General features: G+C 43.6%; 1 protein-coding gene across 1 annotated transcript in view; it reads left to right on the forward strand.

The window, feature by feature from the left end:
* Positions 1 to 20,040, forward strand: part of LOC146798085 (cytochrome P450 2G1-like) — a 759,568-nt gene that overhangs the window by 400,430 nt on the left and 339,098 nt on the right. Inside the window, exon 5 of the mRNA XM_085625302.1 lies at positions 9,756 to 9,932. Coding sequence (XP_085481428.1) covers positions 9,756 to 9,932 — 177 coding nt within the window. The remainder of the gene's footprint in view (positions 1 to 9,755; positions 9,933 to 20,040) is intronic.

The following is a 20,040-nucleotide window of genomic DNA, read 5'->3' on the forward strand; positions in this document are numbered from 1 at the left end:
GCACAAAGGACGATGGAGGATAGAAGGGAGGGTCAGGACCTGTGCACAGACAAGAAAGTTCAGGGGAAGGGGCCTCACAACAGACCGCATGGGGCAGGCAGGAGGAGCAGTTGCAGCACAACAGACCAGGGAGGGCAGAAGGGTGTGGCAGTACAATGGACCATGTAGGACAGGAGGAAGAGGATAGGGGCATGGCATGTGGACAGGCAGGGTGGAGGTGGCAGGGACAGGTTACAGTCATCTGAGGATGGGGAGTGTAACGTTGCATATGCACTGTGACAAAGATATGGATCCCAGATTGTAATATGTATGGCATAGCACTGTGCGTTATAACATAGGCATTGAGGAAGGCACGTTAGATGGGGCAATATAACCCGTGCGAAGACAAGTGTGGCATGACATATTCACGGGGTGGTGTTACAGTGCACATGGGCTAGAGAGTGTCATAGCATATGCACTAGCTAGTGGAATACAACACAGAGGTGTGTGGTACTCAGCAGGCAATGGTGGGTGTAACACAGCATTGGGCTCTGCCAGGAGCGCGCTGTGACTCTCAAGTGATGTTCGTCCCCTTTCCAGAGAGTAAAATAAAAAGTATTACACATCTGGCAGTGGATGTGTGTTTTATTAACCGTGAAGGGGGTTTCTTGCATAGTTTTGGTCGATTTTTTGTCGAATCCCCTTTGAATGGCTTGGTGTGCAAGTGTATTAAATGTGCCCGTCAATAGCTACCCATGTTTGTGTAAATAAACAACAAGGGTGTCTACCGAGGTTAGGCACGGTAGGGCATCAGACATGTCAGTGCTTCACTAGTGGTGTAAATACATTCCACGTGGGGGAGAACTTTTGCTGACCCCCACTGCCTGGTCTTTGTTACCCGTGGTGGGGCTGTGTCACTGGTGTGCGGTGTGGTGTGGTCCCTGAAAGCCAGCCTCCCTTCGCCGCTCCGGTCTTGGCGAGCCCGGAACTACATTACCCTACAGCCCTAGCGGCGGACCCGGAAGCCGCCGGACATCCTTTCGCGCCTGGAGGCGCTTAAATTTTACCCGTGCCCCCGCATCGTGGGTCCGCGCGCGGGTCGGCGCCGGGAGAAGCCCGGGACAAGGGCGGGACAGTCTGTGACAGTCCGGGACTGGCCCTGGCTGGGCTGAGCCATACCCATTGATTGCCGTGTGACTTCCTGGACTGAGAAGACCTCTTCTTTGGTAAAGTGTTGACTTGGTTTAGAACTCCTGTAGTGTTACTCTGCCCTTGCCCATTTTTGCCGCACTGGACAATTAATATACTTGTTTGTGTACACAATGCCTATAGGACCAAGGGACACATTGGTACCAGGGTTAGGTCCTCTTGATAACTACCTGGTGAAAAAGGTAAATAAAATAAACAACGAAAGAAGGGCCTCTTTGGGAATGGTTAGTCCCCCAAGAAATATCCAAATTCCCTTGACAACAGTAGAGACCCCGTTGGTACATGGTATGTGTGAGCTGGCCCCTACAGCCGCTTCCACGGTTACAGCCCAGGTCCACATGGATCCTATACTTCTAGATACATACATATTGAGTGAAACTACTGATGAAGTAACCCATGTTGGTAGACCAGTTAGGAACTGTAGGAAGCAGAAAAGCAAAAGGGGGGGGGGGGGCGAAGTCTATTAAAAGGGCCGATATCACCGAACAAGTACAGGTTGATATAGATGAGCCCTCAAATTCTCGAGCTGATAGTAATGGTACAAACAGCCCTTTACGCCCTGACCAATTTGCCCAACTACTTAGTTCCCTAGAGGTTATACTAGAATCCAAATTAGAACAGCTGGTGCAACCCCTAGTCCGGAAACTTGATTTTGTGGCCGATGAGGTCAATAGGCTAGGAGGTATGCTAACTAAACATTTAAAACTATTAGATAGCAAGAATAAAAAGGTGACGGGTGTAGCTGGGCAAGAGCCTACAGTCAGAGCAGAAAATCAACAGCAGACATCTCAGCCCCCCATTACTACACTCCCAGTTATACCTACTTTACCGGCGTCCACCTCCGCACAAAGAACTGCTACATCAGTATCAAGGGGGTTGGTTGCGGCATCCATAAGGCAAGAAGAAACGAAAAGTAGAGTCATAAATTTACCTCCGGCCTGTTCCCCTTATGTTGTGATCTTAACCAATGTCCCGCCCCAGGATAGTCACTCAGATCTATCATATAAGGGATCACATGACTCCCTTAAACATAAAATTGTTTCTTGGCTGTACAGGAAGTGTGGATTCCCGTTAAATTTTGCTAATGACATCTTAACTACTAGACGAGCGAGTTGGATCGGGTCCTCAAAAAAATCTTGTACAGGTGAATGTGTAATAGTTAATTTTAGACATCCACAACATGTGGCTACCGTCTTACTGAGGGCTGCCTCTCTGGAACAAGACGAAAACAGCATCCAGGTGCGTCCCCTAGGGTTCTTTTATAATCATCTACCCAGACATCCTCCGCATAGTTTAAAAATGAGCAATTATATACCACCGACACCTTTGACTTCGTCTTTCGCCCAGGGTCCAGGAGGAGAAAATGACTTTAAGTATGGGTCTAACATCCCCACGCGAAATCGTTTCGAGGCTTTTTCTTCCCTGGACATGTGTGATTGACAAGAGGCTGCTGAGGGTACAGGGGATGAGTCTTGCCTCTGTTTGGCTCCTCAGGAATTAGACCAAGTACTTACGATCCCTGTTGGCAATAAATGTAGTGAAATGTCACGTGGAAATTCTAAGGGGGCAACTATCAAGATGTTAACCTGGAACATGGCGGGTTTACGTTCGAAGAGAGATAATTCCTCTTGGTTAAGTTTCTTGAAAGATTACGACATTATGGCACTTCAAGAGACTTGGGAAATTGATTGTGATTTCTGGTTGGACGGTTTCACATCTTTTTTTGTCCCAGCATTAAAATCTGTGTCTGGGAGGGCTATAGGGGGCTTAGTGGTCTTGGTATCGGTGAAACTAAGAGGGACAGTTAGCAGGATAATTTGTCTTTCTAATAATTTTCTTATCCTGGAATTCAAACTCACTGATAATACGAAATTATTACTAGTGAATTATTATAATTCCCAGCAAGGGGACTCGCCGAATGTTCATCTGGTTTGGTTGTTGAACTTTTTAAACACTTATACTTTAAAGCAAACCACTTTTTGCCATTATATTTTGTTAGGCGATTTTAACGTGCATCTATGTAGTCACAACTGTCTGATAATTGATAATGATGGGCCTGATTTTATATTCCCGCAACACTTTGAGCACTCAAGCAAGGGGGAAGCACTGGAAAAACTCTTATCTGAAAACGCGCTGTACGAACCAGGTTTCCCCGACCAAAGGACACGGGTTTCCACTTTTAAAGGCAGGGACAGTGATACAATAATCGACTACATATTTCTTTCTTCTGGCCTTTTAAAATATGTTGTATCTTATAATGCTATACAGTCAATTTTTAGTGACCATAATCCAGTGACAATTGAATTGATTGATGGTTTCTCCTTTTTGAATTCTTGCTCCCCTCACCTGATGGTGGCTGAATTGAAGGTAAAGGATCAGGGGAGGAGGTTAAACTGGAGCAAGGTAATCCCAGAGGAGTTTTTAATACTATTACCTTAGTGGTGGCTTCGGATATGGATATTTGTGGAGATCATCACTCCACGGGGAAACAAGTAATATCCTCATATGAAGCTATCTGTCTTACAGTGGCAAAAGAGCTAACTTGCAAAAGTAGGCCAGCCACTGACAGTTTAGTTATGGGCTGGTTTAATCATAAATGTACTAAATCCTACAATGACCTCAAAAAAGCTCTTCAGGCATGTCCGAGGAATAAAAGTCTGGTGTCACAGCTCAGAAGAGATTACAAAAAAACGTTACAAGACAGGAAAGAAGAAATCAAACATAATTCCTGGGCTGAACTTATGGATAAAGCTACCCTAAAAGATAGTGCAAAATTCTGGTCTATAATTAATACACCCCTTTTTTCTAACATTAAAAATAGTGTGCTGGAAACTAATATCGCAGAGGCGGATTGGCTGAGCCATTTTGAAAATATATATGGCAGTCACCTCGAATTTGAAACCTTCACGGGACTAGCCCCTGAACCCACCTCTGCGCCTGTTAGGTTTCATATAGGAGAGGTTACAATAGCGATTGAAGACTCTGCAGGAAGAAAGGCCCCTGGACCAGATGGAGTCCCTACTGACATGTATAAAGCCAACCCTTTGTTTTGGGCAAACATATTGACAAATGTATTTAACCACTCTGCTTGCACTGGATTCCTTAAATCGTGGTCCCGGTCGGTCATAATACCGGTTTTTAAGAAGGGTCAAAGGGCAGATCCCAGATGTTATAGGCCCATATCCCTGCTGGATTCCTCTATAAAAATCTTGGGGAAGGTTATCCTAGCTAGGTTAACGCGGTGGGCCTCTGACAACAATATCCTGTCAGATGCCCAATACGGCTTCAGAGCTGGGCGGAGTACGGAGGACCAATGTTTGAATCTTCTCCTAATAACAGCCAAATATACCAAGGCGGCCAGGGGCTCCATTTATCTGGGTTTCATGGATTTGTCCACAGCTTTTGACCTTGTCAATAGGTCTAAGTTGTGGACAATGCTCCTGGAAATGGGAATTGATGGATCCCTCGTGCACTTCCTCGCTGAGCTTCACAAAGACCTGAATGCTTGTATTAGGATGACAACCGAGGGGAAATGTACGTCCAGTTTTAAGTCTAGTAGAGGGGTACGACAGGGATGCATATTAGCCCCCATGTTGTTTACATTATATATAAATGCCCTGGAACAAAATTTGCTGGCAGCAACGCCGGACATTCCGCGCATGGGAGGTACCCCGATTCCGGTCCTCCTGTACGCGGATGACGCCGTTCTCCTGGCCAGGACCCCTCTGGCCCTGCAAAGATTGTTGGACTCGTTTGGAGACTTCATGAAAAGTCTGGACCTGGTAGTTCACAACGGCAAATCACACGTGATGTCGCTGGGCCCAGCAAAGAATAATGTTAAGCCCTTTTTCTGTGGGGGAGAAGAAATTTCGAGAGTGAAGGCATTCACCTATTTGGGAGTAGTTTTCGACGACAAAAGCTCGTGGTCTCCCCAGCTCTCACTAAAGGTTAATTCCGCGAGAAATTCTTCTGCGGCAGTTCTTGGTTTTGCAAAAAGGCTGGGTGGAAAGCCGGTCGAGGCAATATTAACAATTTATAAAGCCAAAACCATCTCTATTGTAAGGTACGGGGCGTCAATTTGGGGCTACATTAAACATGATGTGATCCAGTTGGAGGAAACTAAATTTTTGCGCTCTCTTCTTGGCCTTCCACACTCAACCGCTTCCTATTCAGTCCACATGGAACTTGGGATTGGATACATAGCAGATATAACTAAATTAGCACCTTTACTGCTTTGGATCAAAACATGGCTAAATCCGAATCTCTCCCTTAACCACAAAATCTTGAAGGACTGTATGAGACTAGACAATAGGAATAAAAATCAGTGGTTGTCTAATATAGAAACGTTAGCTGCATACTTGGGGAGACCAGATATTTTTTCCAATCCAGAATCCCTATGTAAGGCTGATTTAGAGTGGGCAAAATCTAACTTTATTAAATTAAGTGAGGCCGAGCGGGAGGGAGCTGAGCTACGTAAATCTTCGGTTAGGGGGCACGCTTTGTTAACTTCGTCTCCAGGGATGTCTCTATACCTGTCAACAGTTTCCAAACCCTTCCACAGATGGTTATTGACCAAACTGCGGTTTAACCAAATACATATGATCCTCTGGGATGTGGAGGGTTGGAGTAGACCTGAAGATGTTGCACCTTGCAAGTGTGATGACTTTTCCCTTCAAGACACCATGCATTTTGTAATCTTTTGTTCATTCTTTAAACATGCTAGGAAAAAGTTTATCATCCCATTGATAAAAAGTATGAATTTTGTTCAGTGTAAGCCAGCTTTAATGTTTTTAACTCTCTTAGAGTGTCCATTAACCATGTTCTGTGTTGCCAGCTTTTTAGCAGCATCTGTTAGAGAGAGGAGGGTCAGACTAAAAACTGTTCAAGACACTGACCCCCCCTAGTAACTGACAATTGAACCTGCACTAACTACTTAAATTGGCTATGGTCGACTATACATTTTTTATTGTTACTGGAACAGTTTTTATCTGTATATTTGCTATTATTAGGATTTTTAACATTTCTGCATTTGTATAGTATACTTTTATGATTTTAATTAATCGAATAAAGTGGTTTTGACTTGACTTGACTTGACATTCCACGTGGCTTCATTGTATGCATAGTCGCCTTTTACTGAATATCACGCAAATCGTCATGGTGATAGGTACGTACGGTTTGTCCAGCATGTCCTAGGTGTGTCTATAAATATATATTTTTTAAAAATAATAAAAAACAGTGGCCGGCCCTGGGGATTGGGGTCAAAAAAATATAATTAGGAGACAGACCCTGGGGGATGGGGTCATCAGGGCCAATAAATTAGAATAAGAAGGGGAACCACACAGCCCCCCTTCTTAAAAAATTAAAATAAATAAAAGACTGGCATCGTGCCGGAGGCCACGCCCCCTCCTTGCAGCACTCTGCAAACGCGCCCCCTGGCGAGTTGTAAGTTGGGGAATTAATTCCTCTTCAATACTGAGGGTCCCTGAGGGCCAACTAGCCCAACAGGCATCTCCAGTATGCGCCAGGGAGCTGCGCTGCAGACAGGTGTTATGAGGCCAAGCCCCTTTTTACACCTCTCTGCAATGCAGCTCTGTGGCGCTTACTGGAGGTACCTAGTGGTCTAGTTTGACCCTAGGGACCCTTAGGATTCAAGGGGACTTAATCTCTCAACATAGAACAGCCACAGGGCGCGTTTACACAGTGGTGAAGGGAGGGGACGGGGCCTGAGGTGACATGTGCAAACACGCACTATGGCACGTTTTAAATTGGGGATATAATTTCCCTTCAATACTGAGGGCCCCTGGGGGCTAACTAGCCCACCAAGTGCTTCCAGTAAGCGCCACTGAGCTGCATTGCAGAGAGGTGGTCCAGGCCGTGCCACTTTTTACACCTCTCTGCAACGCAGCTCTGTGGCACTTACTGGAGGTACCTAGTGGGCTAGTTGGACCCTAGGGACCCTCAGGATTCAAATGAACTTAATCTCCCAACTAAAAACGGACACAGGGCGTGTTTACACAGTGGTGAAGGGAGGGGACGGGGCCTGAGGTGACGTGTGCAAACACGCACTATGGCACGTTTTAAATTGCGGATATAATTTCCCTTCAATACTGAGGGCCCCTGGGGGCTAACTAGCACACCAAGTGCTTCCAGTAAGCGCCACTGAGCTGCATTGCAGAGAGGTGGTCCAGGCCGTGCCACTTTTTACACCTCTCTGCAACGCAGCTCTGTGGCACTTACTGGAGGTACCTAGTGGGCTAGTTGGACCCTAGGGACCCTCAGGATTCAAATTAACTTAATCTCCCAACTAAAAACGGACACAGGGCGTGTTTACACAGTGGTGAAGGGAGGGGACGGGGCCTGAGTTAACGTGTGCAAAAACGCCCTGTGGCCTGTTTTAAGAGGTAGTTTTAATCCCCCTGCCCTATTATATACTAGGGGCTTACAGAGGAGGTCATGCTAATCACAGGGGGACGCCAACGCATAATGTTCCCTAGTGTATGTAGGTGTTTTCACTGTATTCTAAGTGTCTTTTAACATAGCACTGGCTCTAGGACTGGTTAGTCAGACTCAGTTACCACCAGTATCCGTCTGAAAAAGTTGAGGGTACAGGATGATTTTGCAACAAGGCTTCTTTCTGCTCTTCTTTTTGTTCTTTCTGCACGTTATCCTTCTTCCTGCACTTTTCTTTGTCTTTGAGGACTTCTGTTGCTTCTTTCTGCACTTCTTTTTTTTCTTTCTGTGCATTTTTTCTTCTTTCTTCACATGTCCTATCTCTGTAGGCATAGTTAGAAATTAGCATTTAAAAAACCTTTGAAATTCACAGAAAAAACCATAGGTTTCAGGGGTGTTATAGTTAGCTGGACTTTTCACTTGTACAAAACCATTGAAATTCCCCCGTTATAGTTAGTTCAGCTAACTATAACTCGCGCGCACGCAATGCACTGCTGATGACGTCACATATTACATCACTCATGACATGGTCAGTGACATCACTCATGACATCACTGATGACATCTCAAATGACATCACTGATGACCTCACTGATGACATCATCCTTGTGATAGAGTGGCAGACCTCCTCTCACCCTAATATAACCTTTGATACACACATTCAAAAATAGAGACTAAAATGTTCAAAACAATGGACATACCAATACCATTTACAACAACCTCTTCAGTAATTCTAAGATCCACATACACATCCACTCATTCACCAACAGTCCTATACAGTCACTCATACATGTACTCACTCATCATATGTACTCATGCACCTATACATCCTGTTACACAATGCCACTCATCCATAGAGTTACTCACACACATAGTCACTCATGCTAATAAAGAATCAAACATACATTTACTTGCATATACAGTTATACACACACCATCACACTTACTTCTACGGAAACTTACACATACTTAGTCTTTTAAACAATCACTTATAGAAACACATACTTATTCATACAGGAACTCTTTCAATCTCTCACTTTCACATATACTCACTTATATACACCAATAGTCACATATACTAGTTTAAAACATATGTAGTTACTCATAAAGACACTATTGAGACAGTCATTCACTCACTAACACACCCATACACACACTCATCCACCCATACAGTCCTGCACACATGCTGTCTTCAACACGTACAAACAGTGAGTCACTCATTCATACACCTATGCACTACGTAATACCCCCCACCGAACCATGCAGACACTCATACTAATACTCAAAAAACCAACTAATAACCTATATAGACACCCATGTAGCTACTCACCAACCCATGCAGCCACTTATACACAAAGTGAGAGACTGATACAGATATTTACATATTTAAACATTACTCACTAAGCCATGTATTCACTATGATACACTTAATCAGTCAGTTACACAATCAATTTTTAAAAAACAAATCATCCATTTAGACACTTATATACCCATTTATCCTTCCATCGACCTTGAGATATACATATATAAAACATATTTAATTTTCAGAAAAACACACATTCACTGGATGATGTCATCATTGATGTCATCAGTGATGTCATTTGAGATGTCATCAGTGATGTCATGAGTGATGTCACTGACCATGTCATGAGTGATGTAATATGTGACGTCATCAGCAGTGCATTGCGGGCGCGCGAGTTATAGTTAGCTGAACTAACTATAACGGGGGAATTTCAATGGTTTTGTACAAGTGAAAAGTCCAGCTAACTATCACACCTCTGAAACCTATGGTTTTTTCTGTGAATATATATATATATATATATATATATATATATATATATATATATATATATATATATATATATATATATATGTGTGTGTGTGTGTGTTTGATAAGATAAGTACCGCTTCACCTGGATTATAACCTTGTTTTTAGATAATTTTTTGAACGCTCACCTTTCAGAGATATCCCACCTTCATATCCGCCTAGCTACATCTGTTCTGGTATTTACGTACCCAGGGACATCTAAACCTGAAATTGTTTTATCCAGGACAAGATTGGGCTGTTCTGAAACGTGCATCATTATCTTAGCTAATAACTTTTCTTTACATTCACAGCTGTACGATATATTCCCATGGATAATGTACTATCTACCTGGACCTCACAACAGAATGTTTAAAATTTTCTTGGACTTTGAAGATCTTCTCTTAGACAGGATAAAATTGCATCAAGAAACATTGGATAGTAGCTCTCCAAGGGACTTTGTCGACAGTTACCTCATCAGAAAGGAGCAGGTAATGTGGTCATCAAAGCTTACTCTTTTATTTATTGTTTCTAGATTTGCTTTCCTTCCATTTTTGAGGCTGACAAGTATTTATTGCATGCGGCTTTTAACTAGTATGAGGAAAATACAGAAGACAGTGCAGTCACTCAATTGACAGTGAGCCTGGGAATAGATGAATTGGCAAAAATAGGTGTCGGTCCAACGCATGTTGCCGGCCATATACAAGATCTAATATTTGGTAATAGCAAACGGATAAAGGCAGATTCACCTACTCCACTTATTTAGACATTTCATTTTCTTATTCATTTCCAAACCATACTGTCTGAATATTGCAATACTTTCATGGTTGAGAAGTAATGCACTGTTACCCATGGAAGAAAATAATCAGGACAGAGGCCTGCTTAAAATTTCAGGATTTGGCATAGATTACAGACATTAATAAGGCTTCAGCAAGGCTTCATAGGTCTTTGACTAGGGCCCTGTACATTGTGGCCCCTATTAAATCTCTTAAACTGAGGCAAACACCAGAATACATTTTATAATGTTGAATTTAAATGAGAAAAACAAGGGTGTAAGAAACTTGAGAGGGCCTGGCATTGGTCCCAATTTTTTCAAGCCAAACTTTCTTACAATCACTCTTTAATTATTTAGCATAAACACCTAAAGGATGCAAATAGGAGCTTCTTAGATGATAGGATTCAGAAGTCTGGCTCTTCTGCTAAAGAGATTTTTATACCCTGAATGCTCACGACCCGACTCATGCAGCCTATCCATTTCCTGTCTCTCTGGAACTGTGTGAATCATTGGCACTTCATTTTCATCATGAGATTAATAAGACATTTCAGATGGCACCTCGACCAAGCAAAGCTCAGTCCCTCCTTCCATCTCCTCTTACACTGTGTCAGCTGGGAAGGCATGATTTCATTTCTGTTGAGGAGATTTGGGATCTAAATTCCTCAGTAAAGTCTGGGTCTCCTGACAATCCACATCCAGCCTATCTGTTTGTGCCATATTTTACCAACCTTTTCAATATTTCACTAAGTACTGCCAAGGTACAAAGAGCCTGGAACATACCTATTTCTCCCCTATTTAGAAATATACCCGCCACAGACCTAGCCAACCTCTCTAACTATTGCTCAACTTCGCAGTTGACATTCCATATCAAAATTATGGAGAAAATTATCAATAAGCAATTGTATCAATACCTAGACACCAACCACATATTGGACTCATTGTTGTCATGTTTTATGGTAGCTACAGCATGGAAACCACTCTTTAGGCAGTCACTGATGCTATCAAGACCAGCCTGGATGACGAAATTTCTACTGCACGTATATTAATAGAACATTCTACAGCTTTTGATACGGACTTGCATGCAGTACTAATTGAAAGTCTTTTTGACATCAGGGTTCAGGCATAATCCCTTGCTTGGCTGAGGGACTTCAGAGAGGATAGATCTTTAATGGTTTTCATCCCCTCTTTTGATTGTAGGTATGTCAACAACACATATGGAGTGCCACATGGATCCTCTCTGAGTTCCACAGCCTTAAATATCTGTGTTACTTCTCCTATTTGCACAAGTTATAGTTACTTAAGATAATTATAACTGCTACATTTTGGTGTTATTTATTTTAGTTTAAAACAGTACATTTGAACAAACATTTAATGTAAAGTAGGATATACTTACAACATTTGGTTTTTCAGTACATTTCTAGGATTTTAGTAACGTAAAGTAATATTTTATTACAATATGTAAAGCTAACCCTAAGTAATGAAGGGCCATAGGGCATCTAACCAGAGCAGGAAGCCAACCCACTGTCTGGCTTTTCCATACCTTGCATTCAACCTCCTCCGCAAGTCACCCACAGCCACACACAGCCTTTGCCGCGCATGGCATAGGTCTGACCAAAGGGACTAACCTACCTGTCACTGTACACTGCCTTTTTTACATATCCTTTTACTCCTGTGGGTGTCCGCAAAAGAAGCTCCCTCAGTGAATATATATATATATATTCACTGAAAAAACCATAGGTTTCACACATGTTATAGTTAGCAGGACATTTCACTCGTGAAAAACCAATGAAATTCCCCCGTTATAGTTAGTGCAGGCAACTATAACTCACGCGACCGCAATCCTCTGCTGATGACGTCAGATATTACACCACTGTATTTAGACACCTATTTACCCATGTCTTCTTCCATTAATCTTTAGCTATACATATATTTCAAATATTTATTTTTCATAAAGACAGATATGTCATCAGTGATGTAATATCTGACGTCATCAGCAGAGGATTGCGGTCGCGTGAGTTATAGTTGCCTGCACTAACTATAACGGGGGAATTTCATTGGTTTTTCACGAGTGAAATGTCCTGCTAACTATAACATGTGTGAAACCTATGGTTTTTTCAGTGAATTTGCAAGGTTTTTTAAATGCTAATTCCTAACTATAACGTGTGTGAAACCTATGGTTTTTTCAGTGAATTTGTACGGTTTTTTAAATGCAAATTTTTTTTTGAGATTTTTGGTAAAAAATAATATCCAACCTATGTATAAAATAATATATGTACTATATCCTGCATTATGGAATGGTTAATTTTTTAAAAATTAATGTTTACATACAGTTGTTATCTTCTACAACTCTTGAAACTTGTATTTTTTTTTTAAGGCATTTTTTGCCGTGCGCGTACGGTAAGCTGACGCGCTCCGTACGTCATAAGTACGGTGCGCTTACGTGATACGATGCGCGTACGGTAAGCTGACGCTACGCGCTCCGTACGTCATAAGTACGGTGCGCTTACGTGATACGTACGTGACGTACGCGTACACGCATGCGCGTTGCGCGGAACCAACGTCGCGGTTACGCGGGTGCGTGTAATGCACATGCGCGAGTGCGTCTTACGTACGCGCTCCGTAAGCGCATATTTACGTCACGTTTGCGCATGCGTACTTGTTTACGAGCGCGTAACGTAAGCTTACGGAGCGCGCAAAGTAGGTCATGTGATCCACAAAGAACACTTTTCATTGGTTGAAACTACTTTCAGTTCCAGAAACTTCCCACACCACACCCATTCCCCTCATTACTGCTTGAGATCCCCTAGGAGAAGGAGCTGAATTGACATTGAGATACAATGGCAGAGCAGCAGTCCTCTTCTGAGAGTGAGCCTAGCAGCACCATCATCAGACAGAGAAGGAGGAAACAAAAGGATTCTTTTGTGTGGGAGTATTTTACTTTTCCAGAGGGGCAGAAAAAGGTCAATGCTCCATTGGTCACTTGCAGACTTTGTGAGCGTGTTTTATCTAGAGGAGATCCAAGGAAGAAGTATTCCTTTGGAAATCACTCTATGATGAGACACCTTAGGGATAAACATCCCAGGACCTTTGCTCGACATACTGAAGAAAACTCTTCAGTAAGTCACCGGAGTCCAACCTCAGAAGCTCAGCCGAGTACATCATCGGCAGCTCAGCTGAGCCCTTCCTCTGAGGTGGGAGCATCACCTTCTTCAGCTCCTCTGGACATTAACCCTCGATATTGGAGGGTTTCAATGAGGTGTACAACGTGCTGTGGTCTTATTGTTTTTGGGGAGACCAGTGTTTCCCTTATTAACAATAAGATAGACCAGCACGTTTGTAGACGTTCATAATATTCCCATTCTTTCTTTCCTCTATCCCTGTATGAACCCAACGGCTCTTTTAAGAGGCAACCTTACCTCACAATTTTTTGTATTTTTTTTTAAGCTTTCCTTTTTGAAAAACATTTTTTGCCGTGCGCGTACGGTACGCGTAATCGCGGAATAGTTACGCGAAGTTCGCGGAATTTTTCTCGCGGAATTTCTCCGTTTACGCCAGGCGCGTACGCTACGCGCATTCCGCGATTTTTCGAAAAAAAATTAAAATAAATTTTTGCCCTTGGGGGTCCTTCTGGGACCCCCTGACAAAGGCTAGGGGGTCAGGAACTGTCCACCCTGCCCCCTTTTCACGTTCTCCACCTTTGTTTTTGACCCCCTCAGACTGCGAGAGACAAAATGGCGGCCGACACTTCCTGATTTCGACCGATTCGAATGTTTAACAACCAATCAGAATCGCGCTCGCGCACGGCGGCGTGCGCGTACGGTAAGCTTACGGTACACGCTCGGAGCGCGCCTATGGATATTTATATTGATTTAAATGCTATTTTCTCAGGAAATACTGAACAGATTTACACGAGACCTTCAAAAGGCACATCCCTGACCTGAGGGCTACCTCTCTGCCAAATTTCAAGTAATTCTGTTCAGCCGTTCGGGCTGTAGCTGTGTCTAAAGGTCCTATGGAAAAATGCATGGGGAAAACGCGTTTTGGGACCCCCATTTTTTTTCAGCCCCTGCTTGTTGAATCACCCCGAGACTTTCAGGGTAGGAGCTGAGCGAAGTGCCCCATTAGTTTTGAAAATTTCGCGAGGATTCGTCAACCGGCGCCAAAGTTATTCAAAATAGAATTTTCAGATTTCCTACGGAAACACGGTCCTAACTATAATTATCTACGGGCGACCGCCAGTAGATGATGTATATCCATACATATATATATATATATATATATATATATATATATATATATATATATATATATATATATATATATATATATATATATATATATATTATCTACTGGAGGACGCCAGTAGATAGTTATAGTTTGGACCGTGTTAACATAGGAAATCCGCAACATTCTATTTTTCTATTTGGAATAACTTTGGCGCCGGTTGACGAATACTCGCGAAATTTTCAAAATAGGTGGGGCGCTCCGCTCCGCTCCTACCCTGAAAGTCGCGGGGGGATTCGTCAAGCGGGGGCTGAGAAAAAAGGGGGTCCCAAAACGCGTTTTTCCCATGCAATTTTCCATAGGGACATTTAGTCCAAGGTACAGCCCGAACTGCTGAACAGAATTACTTGAAATTTGGCAGAGAGGTAGTCCTCAGCTCAGGGTTGTGCCTTTTGCATATATGGTGTCAATCTGTTCAGTAGTTCCTGAGAAAATCAAAAGTAAAAACACATACATATCTGGGCGGAGCCTAACGACACATCTCATCGTGAGATCTGATTGGCTGTCAGTACTTCATCCAAGAAGTGTTGGCAGCCATCTTGGGACCAATATACATGATAGCACCTCATTAAAAAGCATTGCAGTTAATAGAAGGTTTTAAGACTTTAGTTACATTATAAATCATTTGTTGATGGTATCATACTCATTTTAGGAATTGTGGTGTGTTCTAAGGTGATTTTACTATGTGAAAAAGCCTTCTGCTGTGATATCATGAACCATGTTTGAGAGAAAACTATTTTCTCATGCTTTTCCCACAGAGGTTTGGAAGGTGATCTATAAGCTAAACTGAGAGCATATTTTCTGTAAATTCACATTATCTTTCTCAGTCATGTAAGAATGAAGTCTGACATTCTCAGTAAAACATGTACATCCAACAAGGGCAGAGACTGTCAGTTGATTCCTTTGTGTTCTACTGCAGCTTCCCAGAGTGCTCTAAAGAACAACTAGAGCGCTAACAGTCTTACTTATGACAAAAGTATGGCACACCTGAAGCCATCTTGATTGGAATAAAGTGGTAACACTTAAAACATTTAATTTACAAAGGAACAAAATGAGGGGGTTCATTTTGCCATATAAATTATGATTAGTGCTGCAGAAAGAAAAACTAGGGCACATTTTGACTTCTGAAATCCTCATTTATTTCATAAAAAAATTCTGACATGCAGACTGAAACATGCACTTTGAATACCAGCAACAGACTTGCCTGGTGAGCAGTAGCTTTACTACAGTGATCTAATGAACAACTAGAGTGCTAACATTCAGAATTTATGGAAAATGTGTGACACATCTGAATGTCTTCTTGATGGAATCAAAGTAAAAAACAAAGTATTTCCTACTGAGGAGACTGTAGTAAATGAGGAAATTAGGAAACTTCATAACAAATAAATCTCCCAAGATGGCCACCAGAGACAAAAGAGCCCAAATGTAGCCCAAATATCACCCAGATGTAGCCCAAGTATAGCCCAATGACAGAATGTCCCAGAGTGTTCTTAAGAACAACTAGAGCGCTTACTGTCTTACTTATGACAAAAGTATGGCACACCTGAAGCCATCTTGATTGGAATAAACTGGTAACACTTAAAACAATTAATTTAAAAAGGAACACAATGAGGGGGTTCATTTTGCCATAGTAATTATGATTAGTGCTGAAGAAAGAAAAATTAGGGCACATTTTGAGTGACTTCTCAAATCCTCTTCTATTTCATTAAAAAATTCAAATATGCAGACTGAAACATGCACTTCTAATACTAGCAGCAGACCTCCGTGGTGAGCAGTAGCTTTACTACAGTGATCTAATGAGCAACTAGAGTGCTAACATTCAGAATTTATGGCAAATGTGTGACATATCTGAATACCTTCTTGATGGAATCAAAGTAAAAAACTGAAAGCATTTCCTACTGAGGAGACTGCAGTAAATGAGGAAATTAGGAAACTTCATAACAAATAAATCTCCTAAAATGGCCACCAGAGACAAAAGAGCCCAAATGTAGCCCGAATATAACCCAGATGTAGCCCAAATGTAGCCCAATGACAGAAGTGTGCAAAACACTTATTTTTTGTGTATTTGCAGTTTTATATAGTGCAGACTTGTCAGGTATTGGAGTGCTTTACATGAGCATCGGTTACATCACACAAGATCAAATTCATTTTGGTTGTAGACATGGGGAGATTAAGTGATTTGACCAGAATCACAGAATGTTGAGCTGAAGCAGAAACTCCAACCTGGTTCCCCAGTTGCAAAGTCTCTGGAAGTAACACCACACCCTAATTTAAAAGTTCTTTGTCGCTATTTGAAAACTCAGAAAATATGTCCTCATTTTAGTTTTTTAGAGCACTAACCATAATTTTGATGCAAATAAGACCCTCTCATATATGTAATTTCTAAAGGAAATGCTCTAGGCATTACAGTTTTGATTACATCAAGATGACGTCAGGCGTTCCACACTTTTGTAATAAATATAGAATGTTAGCAATCTAGTTGTTCATTGGGATACTGTTGAGAGGCAGAGGTCAGGGGCACGGACTCTGAAAATTGAAGGCAGGTAGGAGAGTGCAGATGCAACAATTTGACCACACCGGGCAGGCAGGAAGGGCAGTGGCAGCACAACAGACTATGGAGGGCAGTGGAAAGGGGGGCAGGGGCAACAAACCAACAATACAGGACTGGCAAGAGAGGCTGTGGCAATATAATAGACCATTGTGGGCAGAAGGAAGAGGAAGCAGTCATACAACCATACATGCCAACAGAACCGTTTCAGCCAGGAAACGTCCAATGTTTTTAAGCTCAAATGGGCTTTAATTGATCTGTTTCCTGTCTACAATCTTCTCTTTTTCAATGTAACTCAAAGGGGAAAATCAATACCCCAGTTTTATTTCAAAATCTCCCTCTTACCAAGTTCAAAATGTTCGCAAGTATGGTACATTGGATCATGGTAGGCAGGAGGAGTTGGGGTAGGGAAATTGACTCGGATAACAGAGGACAGGAGGGACATTGAGAGGTGCACCAAACTGACCCTACAGGGCAGGCATAAGGGTTTGCAGCAGCACAATACACCACACAGGGCATGCGGGACGGGAGTGCAGCACAACAATCCATAGAAAGCAATAAGGAGGGGACAGGACCATGCACATGGACAACAGACAACAGAGGGGAAAGAGGCAATGGTAGCTAGCTGACCATAATGGACAGACAGGAGAGAAAGCTGCAGCATAACAGACCATAAAGGGCAGGAGGGACGGATCAGGGGCATTACAATGGAACCGACAAGCCAGGAGGGAGGGAATAGGGGTCTGCACATCGAAACAGAGGGCTGGGGGCAAGGGGGCAGGGCAGGAGCAGCAAGATGACCATGGAGGTCAGGCAGGATGGGCACTAGAAACAAGACACACCATGGAGAGCAACAGTGAGACTATGATGGCATACACACAGACCATGGAGGGAAGGTGGGAGGGGGTCAGGAGCAGCTAGCTGACCACACAGGGAAGGTGGGAGGGGCCATGGCAGCACAGAAGACCATGCATGTCAAGCGAGAGGGTAAGTGGCAGCACAATGGCTATGATGGACAAGAAGGAGGGTGCAGGGGCATGCACAAAGGACCATGGAGGATAGAAAGGAGGGTCAGGACCTGGGCACAGACAAGAGAGTTCAGGGGAAGGGGCCTCACAACAGACCGCACGGGGCAGGCAGGAGGAGCAGTTGCAGCACAACAGACCAGGGAGGGCAGAAGGGTGTGGCAGTAAAATGGACAATGGAGGACAGGAGGAAGGGGATAGGGGCATGGCATGTGGACAGGCAGGGTGGAGGTGGCATGGACAGGTTACAGTCATCTGACAATGCTAGGCAGGTCAGAGTAGATAGGAGTGGCAGGTCCATAGAACATAGTGGTCAAAAAGGATGGAGCAGGGGCATGCACAAAGACATCGGAGGGCAGGGGGAAGGAGAATAGGGGCAGCAAGCTAAGCACAGAGGCTAAGCAGGAGGTCAATGATGGGCCATAGAATTGGGCAATGGAGGTCAGGAGGAGTGGACTGGTACATCATGCTAAATGGAGGGCAGTGGCAGCACATCAGACCATGCATGGCAGGAGGGAGGAGGCTAGTCCATGGATTCAGACAACAGAGGATAGGGAGGAGGTGGATGGGGCAGCAAGCTAACTGCTCATAGAAGGTGGCTATTAGGAACTTTATTGTTTTTAAAATGTGTGTCTGTGCGAACTACTTAAAATATGAACAAGTATGCAGCATAATCTCACTTTTATTCAGGAAGAAGAGGACGTTTGGGACTGTGACTCCGGGCTCACTTGGCAGAAATATCCCCTGACCCTCCACCCCCCATCGCAAAATGTAATGCCTGTGAAAAGGGTAGGTGGACGCAGTGTTATATAGAACATAGTCCTGAGAGCACGATTGAAAATGAAAACTAGATATAGTATATGGTATAAACTATGCACCAAAAAGTGTGATATAAGATGAACCGGGCCTTGAAATATAATATGCAATACATTGTGCGCAATGACAGATTCATTGGAGAGTGCGAGATAGCACAGGCACTAGCGCTTGCTATGTGATATGCGCCTTGGAGTGTAATATGCACAGGGCAGTGTTGTATAACCTAAGTAGTCTCTAAAGTTGTAATATAAAATATGTGCTGGGTAGTGTAACATTGCATATGCACTGTGACAAAGATATGGATCCCAGATTATAATATGTATGGCATAGCGCTGTGCTTTTAACATAGGCATCGAGGAAGGCATGTTAGATGGGGCAATATAACCCGTGCGAAGGCAAGTGTGGCATGACATATTCACGGGGTGGTGTTACAGTGCACATGGGCTAGAGAGTGTCATAGCATACGCACTAGCTGGTGGAATACAACACAGAGGTCTGTGGCACTCGGCGGGCACTGGTGGGTGTAACACAGCATTGGGCTCAGCCAGGAGCACGCTGTGACTCTCAAGTGAGGTTTGTCTCCTTTCCAGAGAGTAAAATAAAAAGTATTACACATCCGGCGGTGGATGTGTGTTTTATGAACCGTGAGGGGGTTTCTTGCATAGTTTGGTCGAATTTTTGTCGAATCCCCTTTGAATGGCTTGGTGTGCATGTGTATTAAATGTGCCCGTCAATGGGGGCGATAGGTGGCGCCAAACCAAGATGGCCGCGCTGTAGTGAGGCTCTCGCCAGACCGGGCACTTCTTACATCCTTAATGGCATCCTGACCACACCATACTGCCCTTCTTCATCACCACTGGGCTCATGAACATCTGCGGAGCGCAGCGGTACCAGAAGCGTTGCAGTCACCTGGCTGGCGGCTGAGATATCGGCGGTGGTCCCCCTGAGCGGAGTGTCTGGCCGCGCTGTGGCCTGCATGTGGGCAGCGTCGGCCCGCTAGGAAAATCCGGGGCTTTCGTGGCCTTCGCGACGTGACGGAGCCATCGACCCATGGGGAGCGCCGGAGCGCCGGGGGGATATCGGCGGACACTGCAACGACGACAGCGCCTGAAGTGCCCTGGAGGTAGGTGACTCCCTGGGGCTTGAGGGTG

Source organism: Triturus cristatus, chromosome 9 (genome assembly GCF_964204655.1).
Source record: "Triturus cristatus chromosome 9, aTriCri1.1, whole genome shotgun sequence".
In the NCBI taxonomy this organism is placed as follows: domain Eukaryota; kingdom Metazoa; phylum Chordata; class Amphibia; order Caudata; family Salamandridae; genus Triturus; species Triturus cristatus.